This window comes from Dama dama, chromosome 28 (assembly GCF_033118175.1).
Source record: "Dama dama isolate Ldn47 chromosome 28, ASM3311817v1, whole genome shotgun sequence".
Lineage (NCBI taxonomy): Eukaryota > Metazoa > Chordata > Mammalia > Artiodactyla > Cervidae > Dama > Dama dama.
Window position 1 is genome coordinate 51,674,251 of NC_083708.1, and position 8,450 is coordinate 51,682,700.

The following is an 8,450-nucleotide window of genomic DNA, read 5'->3' on the forward strand; positions in this document are numbered from 1 at the left end:
CCTAGCACTACTCGTATTTCTGATTTAGCAGGCAAAGTCTCATTTATTTTGCTGTTGCGTTGCGTGTGTGCTCAGTTGTGTTTGACTTTTTGTGACCCCATGGACTGTAGCCCACAAGGCTTCTCTGTCCATGGGATTTTCCAGGTAAGAATATTGGAGTGGTTCATTTATGCTGTAAACTGCTTCACATAATGCTTATGGATATGAATTCATTCAATATGAATTACTGAGAGGAAGAAGACTTTTGGTAGTAGTGGAGCTTACCCATTTGTAAAATGTTACAAAATCTCTAGATGAGAGACACCAGGAAAAAAAAATACCATCTTAATTGACTGATGTTTGTGATATTAAAAAAAGTGCAGTTAGGGAGGAAAGAAAGATATTTCTCACAAGCATAGTTTGGGAGAAACTTGCTTTATATTCTGCTTGCATTGTATATTCTTCTTAAAACTAATTATTCTTCCTATTAGAAACGGGTAGTATGTTAATACTTGAAAAGAATGTCAACATGTTCCAAGTTCTTAATCTTTCTTGCACTGTTACTTCTTTGGGGGTCGTAGAATGCAGTAAGACTAGAAAGACCTTAAAATGTCTTTCTTTTGCATTCAGGCAGCAAACTGACCAATGAAATAAGTATATCACCTCAGGTGGGTACCAAGAAGCTGGAACTCATCACATTTAAAAAAATATTTTGCATGTTCTCTAATGCAGTCTGTTTATTCATTCAACAAATATTTGTTGAGACCCTCCTGTATATTAAGCACTGGATTTATTTTTTAGATCCTAAAGTTTATTGTGTTTAACAGCTTGATTATAGTTAATGTATTAAGAAATTCCCTTAAACGAGATCAGAGTTTAAGGGCACTGAAAGATTTGATAAAGCATAAAGTCATAATGTAAGGATCTAAGCCTTGTTTTCATAATTAAGTCATACAAAGACATTTTATGGATGATTACCTCAAGACTCATCGAATCTAGTTTGAAAATAGGTAGGCAAAAAGATCTCAAAACTATAGTTTCCAATTCTTTTCATATTTAACCCCCAACTGAAGGCAGGAATTTAAAGGCTCAGCAAATAATTTCTAAATATTTGGTTAATTTATACCTCAAATGCTCTGAGCTTTCTAAGCCCTCACAACAGAAGGCATTTCTATACATTCTGGGATTATCAGAATTTATGTAGTAAATATATGATTTTTAAGTGGATAGTGGTTTCTTATTTAGATAATTCTTTTCAGTTTGTACTTCATGTTATCAAATTTATGGCTGTCATAAACTATGACTGTCTTTTTTTTTTCCAGATATGCCCTACTCCTGGATTTGGAGAATTAAGTACATGTTCTTATTAATACAACCTATAATAATTAATATTTATATTTCTTTACTAGTAAGGCCTATAGTGAATAACATTTAAATATTTAGATAATTGAAAGTAAAAGATTTTTGATATTTTTAAATAAAACTTTTTGAGTGGACTTTTTTTTTTTATATTCAGTTTACCTCCTGGCAAGTTTGTTTTTATAACCAGCAGTTTTACCAAATCTTTACCTTTCACCATGAGATATCCTTAAAAAGTATTGCAATCCACAGGATTTATTAAAGAAGTAGCAGAGAAACAGTCACCATCTTGAGGGTTGCATTTCACTTAAAATGTAGTGAAAGCCTACTTCCTTCTGCTAATGCTCAACTCCTAAGATACTTAAACCAGAAAGAATTCTAACAAGTTCCATGTTTTATTGACCATATGTAAATATATTTTTTAAGTCAAAGTGCTTCCACATAGAGTATAACATTCTACAACTCCTAATAATACCAATAAGATATTCACATTTTTAGAATTGAGATGTACTTCAGTGATAAGGTAAGAATATGATGAAAAAGAACACAGAACTGAGGGAGATAGTACTTTGAAATTCTAATCTTGGCTATGTCAATATAGCTATGGGGTGTTTGTGTGTGTGTATGTGTGTGTGTGTGTGTGTGTGTGTGTGTGTGTGCAGTATGTGAACATATGTCTTAAATAAATATTGTCTTTGAATCTAGTTACCTCGTAAGTAGAATGAAGGGATTTGCTTGTAAACATTGCTATAATTTCTTCTAGTCCTAAAACCCATTGATCAATGAACATAGAACTGAAGTTGACTCATTCATTTTTGGCACTTCAAATTAAGAAAACTTATTCTTTGGAAATTTGATGATGGATTTTTAATATATAGATGTGCTAGTTAGTCACTTAGTATTATTGCCTTAGCTTGAGCCATATTATCAGAATATAATTATAGTCTCAGACTGAGAAAGAGACCAAACTCATAGTTGACAATAAGTAATTATTAGTAATGCATTCTTTTTAGATCCCTACAATTTTTAGTAGGTCAAAAATATAACAATGTAAACATAAATGTTTGAATCTATTTGAACATGATGAAATAAATGAGGGTGGAAATCTTTCCTTATCTAGGAGGGCATCTACACAGACATGCCATTTCTGGATGCTATCCAATTATAAGAGATAATATGACAGGCATCTTCCATTGGGTCAAATGAATAAACAAAGTTTGTGGCTCAGAAACTGGTCAAATAGCTACAGTTGGAGAAATTTATTATCTTATTTTCATTAAATCAGCAGTGACTCATATAAACTGCATTGAGAGTAATATGTGCCTAAACATAGACTCAAAGGAAGTTTTCCTTATCTCTCGACTTAATGGTAAGTTCCTTTAAGGCAGTGATGATACCTTGTTCATCTTTATCTCTGGTTAGGGCCTTGCCTGACACAGGGAGCCTGTTCAATCATGGGTAAAAGAATGAACCTGAAGATCAAACAGGTCTTCAACCAATGCAGTAATTTTCCTCTGTTCAAATCCTTCTAGTGGTACTGAGAGCTCATTTCCTCACAAGCCAGACTGTATTGTTGGACATAAACTCCTACTTTCTGAATTCAAATTTGCCTCTCTGTCTATCTTCCATTTGATGTAGAAAATTGTGGATTTGAGTTCTACTGATGTAGAGGACTATTAGAATAAGTCACAGACTCAAATAGATGTCATCAGTACATTCTAACACTTTTGATGGGTTTTTGATCTGACTGGAATAAAGTCATTAAAGAATCTTTTGGGAAATGCTTTCTTTGAGAATTCTTAGAGTCCCATCTTTTCACATCTACTGTTCTCTGCTTATATCCAGTCCTTAACCTTATGGAGGAAAAACACTGTACAGCAATGGCAATTTCAGGGGTGAATTCTCTAAAAACCTAGTGTAATGAAAGTTTATTCTGGTTCTGTAAAACCCTGAGGGTGATGGTCATATCGCCATTTATGGATAATTACAAAAATGGATATAAAACATCATCTCAAGTTAGCAACTCTAGACTACAGCTGTCTCTTTATTGGAATAAGCAAAGCTTTTCTGATGACATTGAATGTCATCCATTTATTAATTCAACAAATATGCATTGAGGTCTCATTTTGTGTTAGCATGTGTTCCCTACTGACTCCCACTTTATTATGTTTAACATTTTATACTTAACACCTTGATGATAATTTCATTTAGCCAAGTTGCTCAGTTGTGTACGACTCTTTGTGTCCCCAAGGACTATAGAGTCCATGGAATTCTCCAGGCCAGAATACTGGAGTGGACATCCTTTCCCTTCTCCAGGGAATCTTCCCAACCCAGGGATCAAACCCAGGTCTCCCTCATTGCAGGCAGATTCTTTACCATCTGAGCCACCAGGGAAGCCTTAATTTTATTTAGGCTCTTTTAAAATAATAGGACAAACATCTAAAATATTATGTCAATTTAGATGTCCATATGGTATAAGGAAAATGTTTTAGACATTGGGCATTTGGAAAAAAAATTTTAAATTGATATGTTAAAAACTGTACATAAATGTACCATTTATAAACATGACATATCTACACTTACTCTTTTCCCTTGTCATTTGATGAGATTATTTGTTTTATTATAATAATGAGTGTTAAGATCAGGAAGAAAACTATCTTAGCTTTTCTTAAGTGTTACTAGGATTATTTCCTAGGCACCAAAAATCGCCCCAAATTGGATATTTAAAAATACTTAAGTAATTTAGCTTAATATCATGAGAACAAGTGACCGTATTTGCAAGTCAACTTAATGAAAATAAACGAGAAGCCTAACAACTTCCTGAAGAGAACAGTTCTGCTCCACTCTCTGGCTTATTCACTACATGAATAATTCTGCATTCACAAACATAACAAACAGGTGGAAAACAGATCAAATAGACAGAGCTATACATTGTTCAACTTCAAAGTCAAAGAGGCTAGAATTCAATTACAAATTGATTCTCCTTTGCTTCATTATGCCAACTTCGAACTAGAGATGATAATGTTTAATGAAAATATTTCGTATTTGAAGATATGTGTCTTCATTCACCAAGTGGATGAAACAAATGTTCAGTGTAGGAGCAACAATCAAATCACAGTTACATTAGAGATAACAACAAAAATGTGAAAAAAAGAGGTTTACAAATGATAGAGAATAATAAATTATTTTTCAGTGCACATAATTAGGTATATATAAGATAATTTAAAACCAAGTGGAGTGATTGCTGATGCTGCGCTCTTAAAAATCTCCATCAAAATATACATGTCACCCGAGAGAGTGATACAAATAAATTATGACATGAAAGCAGAATAATGTCTCTTCTCATCCTTAAAACCTGGATAATATCTCATCAAAATGATTTGCCAAATGTGCAAATGATGGAAAACTTTAATTCCAAAACCATTTCTCTAAATTACCAACGGATTTATACTCTTGATGCCTTTTCACATGGTCACAAGCCAAGCATGCATGTGATTCCCAAAATCGAGGAAGATTTACTGTGAAATCTTTCCTCCAGTTAAAGTAACTAAGGTATAATTTATTGTTTTTGTCTACTTCCTTCAGATACTTAGCTAGCTCACTGGGAGAGTTATAATCTTCCACATGAATGAATGAATCTGCTGGAATATAATTCTCATAGTTTTCCCTAGATGGCCCCAAAACAACAGGCACAGAGCCAGCCAGAAAAGCATTGTAGAGCTTTTCTGTGATGTAATCTTTGTGGATTGAGTTTTCAAAGGAAAGATAAAATTTGCAAGTAGATATGGTAGGAATCAAATTTTTATCAGTCACGTATTCTCCAAATGCTTGCCCATAGGTATGGATTTCAATGCTTTTGCTTAGCTCATTGTAATACTTGACCCTGGCATGCTCAGGGTTCCAGTTACTTACAACCCAGCACACTAACTTCTCTTTGCTTGGCACTTCAAACACGAAGGGGTTTGTGCTCACGGTCAAGAAACCATAAGGCACTTGGATATCTGAGTCGCGGCGATAAGTCAGCGTCAGGTTGAATAGGTGCTCTATGCCACTCTTCTGTGGTGTGTGAGTCGGTGATTCCAAATTCATCCAAATCCATTTCTGGAAGGGTGGCCTCGCCTGCTGAGGTAAATTGGTCAGATCCCAACTGATGTCTCGGTGGTGGATCAGAACTGCGTGAGACTTGTTGTACAGAGAACGGTCTGTCGTGAGATGGCATCCTTGGATGTTGAACATTGCTTGGCAAGATGTAAGGTCAAAGGTCTGCCCAAATGGCCACACCCAAATCAGAATAGTAGTTTCATTAAAATCACCAGTTTTGGTGGAGAAGAAATTTTTCATTTTCAGCACTGAGCTGGCTGACTCCATCGGGCTGAAGATCCAGCTGTTGGTGGGCTTGATGTAAATGAACAGACACACCATGAAGCAGGCCAGGATAATGCAGACAATTAAAAATGGGCGGAGAATTCCTTTGGATGCTGAGGTCATAATTTTTTCTGTGAAACAGAAAGGGAAAAATAGAGGAGTAGGTAGAGGTAGGGATGAAGAGTTAATCACAAATACATTTTGAGATAAATAGGTGGTACATCCTAAAATACACTTAGTCACAAAATCAACTACATTTTCTTTTCCAGTGTTACCAAAAACTAAACATGGTGTCTGCTCAATAAAATCAAGTTGCAAGCAGTACCTGTTTCCTAAAAGCTCACTCTCAACTAGGCTTGGTGACAAGCACTTTGAACACATTACCCCTATCAATGAGGTCTTTTATCACCTCTTCTTTGCAGAATGAGGAAACTGAGGGCCAAAAATAGGTAGCTTACCCATTGAATTATGCTGTTTCTTGCCTTCTAAAATCCTCTTTGAACAAGTAACACGAGCATCAGTAATCCATTGAGGTGCTTTAGCACCTCAAGTTTTACTGTCTTGATTTCTCTAATCTCTGCCCTTAATATAAGTGAGGGCTTCCCTGGTGGCTCAGTGGTAAAGAATCTGCCCGTTAATGCAGGAGATGTGGGTTCAATCTCTGGGTCAGGAAGATGCCTTGGAGAAGGAAATGGCAACCAACTCTAGTATTCTTGCCTGGGAAATCCCATGGACAGAGGAGCCTGGTGGGCTACAGTTCATGGGGCTGCAAAGAGTTGGACACTATTTAGTGACTAACACTACCACCATTTACCCATGAGTTAAATTTTGATCAGTTTCCCTTAATAAGAACAATACCTGACACTTAACTGGGGCTCATTAGTGCCATGCATTAATATGAGGACCTACATTAACAATATATGTATTAATTTATATATTTACACAAGTGTGTGTATCTCTTTGTAAGTATATGTACTAACTCATTATATTCTCATCTCATTCATGAAGAAACTAAGGTCCCAAATGGTTAACAAACTCCAAAGTCACGCATAGTAAGTGGCAGAGCATTCTTTTAAACGCAGGCTCTGGGTCCAGAATCTGGGCACTTGATGACTCCATTTTTATAATCACTGATCCCCTAGGCTGCAGCCAGAGAATACAATCATCTTGATGATGCCAGAACGTAAGCTTCATGAGAAGCTTTGTTTCTCACTGCTGTATCCTCATCAACAGGTTACACTAGGTGCTTAATAGATGCTTAGTAGATGCTATGAATACTGCATAAATGAATAGGTGGATTGCTGAGTATCTTGGGTGGATTCTCAAGGTATGAGCATTGGTAACTAGATAAATAAAAATAAACAAAATACGAATGAATGAAATTATACTTAGTTGCTTTCTTGGTATACTTAACACATATCACTCTATAGAATGAAATGACTGACAGGTATTCTTACCAGTAGTTGAGCAAAATTTCCCAGTTTTGACTCTTTGTTGCATCCTAAAGTTGGCATATAGTACATTTTAGTCCCACAACACTTTATTTGACCAAATGGGAAAAACTGATTGCTAGGCAGACACAATATTCCTTCCATTATGTGCCTCTCAATTTTCCTGATTCTTGGGCATTTTGAGTTTCTTGAGGTTCTTCTTGTTAACTCTGCATATCGTCTGTCCTCTCAACTTTCCACTGGTATTGGGGTCAATTACTAAACAACAGAGCTGTTACTCAGTAACACCTGCTTTGTACAGAAGCTGTCAGAAAACTGCCTCTTGGAGCCAAATTGACTTTCCCTTGACAAGAACTTTTTCACCTATTCCTCATTACTAAAATTCAGCTGGACACCTAACATGTCTTGAATTTCTCATATAACCTATATTTAAAGGACTTGCAGTTTGTTACTATAGCTTTCACCAGAGACAGCAATACATATAAACATAAAGCTAATTTTAACAATAAAGAGTATAGTTTAAAGACTACAGCATTGAAAATAACAGAAACTTCAGTAAAAGTATTACTTGTAAGAATTGGCATGTGTATAATTGCATTGTCCATAAAGAGACCTTTGGTCATACTTTAAGAATGATCTACTGAGAATTAAAGGATAGAAGAACTTGGAAAAGAAACGGTTCAGGTTGTGATTTTCAAACCATAACTATACTTCAATGTATTAGGGACAGAAACGTGAAACTAAGAATAGAAGTCTTTTTCAAGGTGTGGTAATTCCACTTTTCATGTGTGTGTTTTGAACCTTAACTTTAAATGGAAACAACAGGAATATACCTGGAAAAGATATAATTTGAAAAGATACATGGAGCCCAGTATTCTTAGCAGCACTATTCACAATACCTGAGACATGGAAGTAATCTAAATGTCTGTTGAAAGATGAATGGACAAAGAAGATATGACACATATATACAATGGAATATTGCACAGCTATAAAAAAGAAAGAAATAATGCCATTTGTAGCAATGTGGTTAGACCTAGAAATTATAATACTAAGTGAAGTAAGTTAGACAAAGACAAATATCATACGGTACTATTTATGAATCTAAAAAATGGTATCAAAATATCCTATTTACAAAATAAAAATAGACTCACAGAAATAGAAAACAAACTTACGTTTACCCAAGGTGAAAGGGAGGCAGGGATAAATTAAGAGTTTTGGATTAACAAATAAACAATGCTATATATAAAATAGATGAACAACAAGGCTCTACTGTATAGCACAGGGAACAATAACCTA

The 8,450-nt window shown here is 35.1% G+C and overlaps 1 protein-coding gene across 1 annotated transcript; it reads right to left on the reverse strand.

Moving 5' to 3' along the window:
- Positions 1-4,746: 4,746 nt before the first annotated feature.
- FUT9 (fucosyltransferase 9) lies at positions 4,747-5,826 on the reverse strand. Its single transcript, XM_061131457.1, has one exon. It carries the CDS (start codon positions 5,824-5,826, stop codon positions 4,747-4,749), a length of 1,080 nt encoding a protein of 359 aa, XP_060987440.1.
- Positions 5,827-8,450: the final 2,624 nt, after the last annotated feature.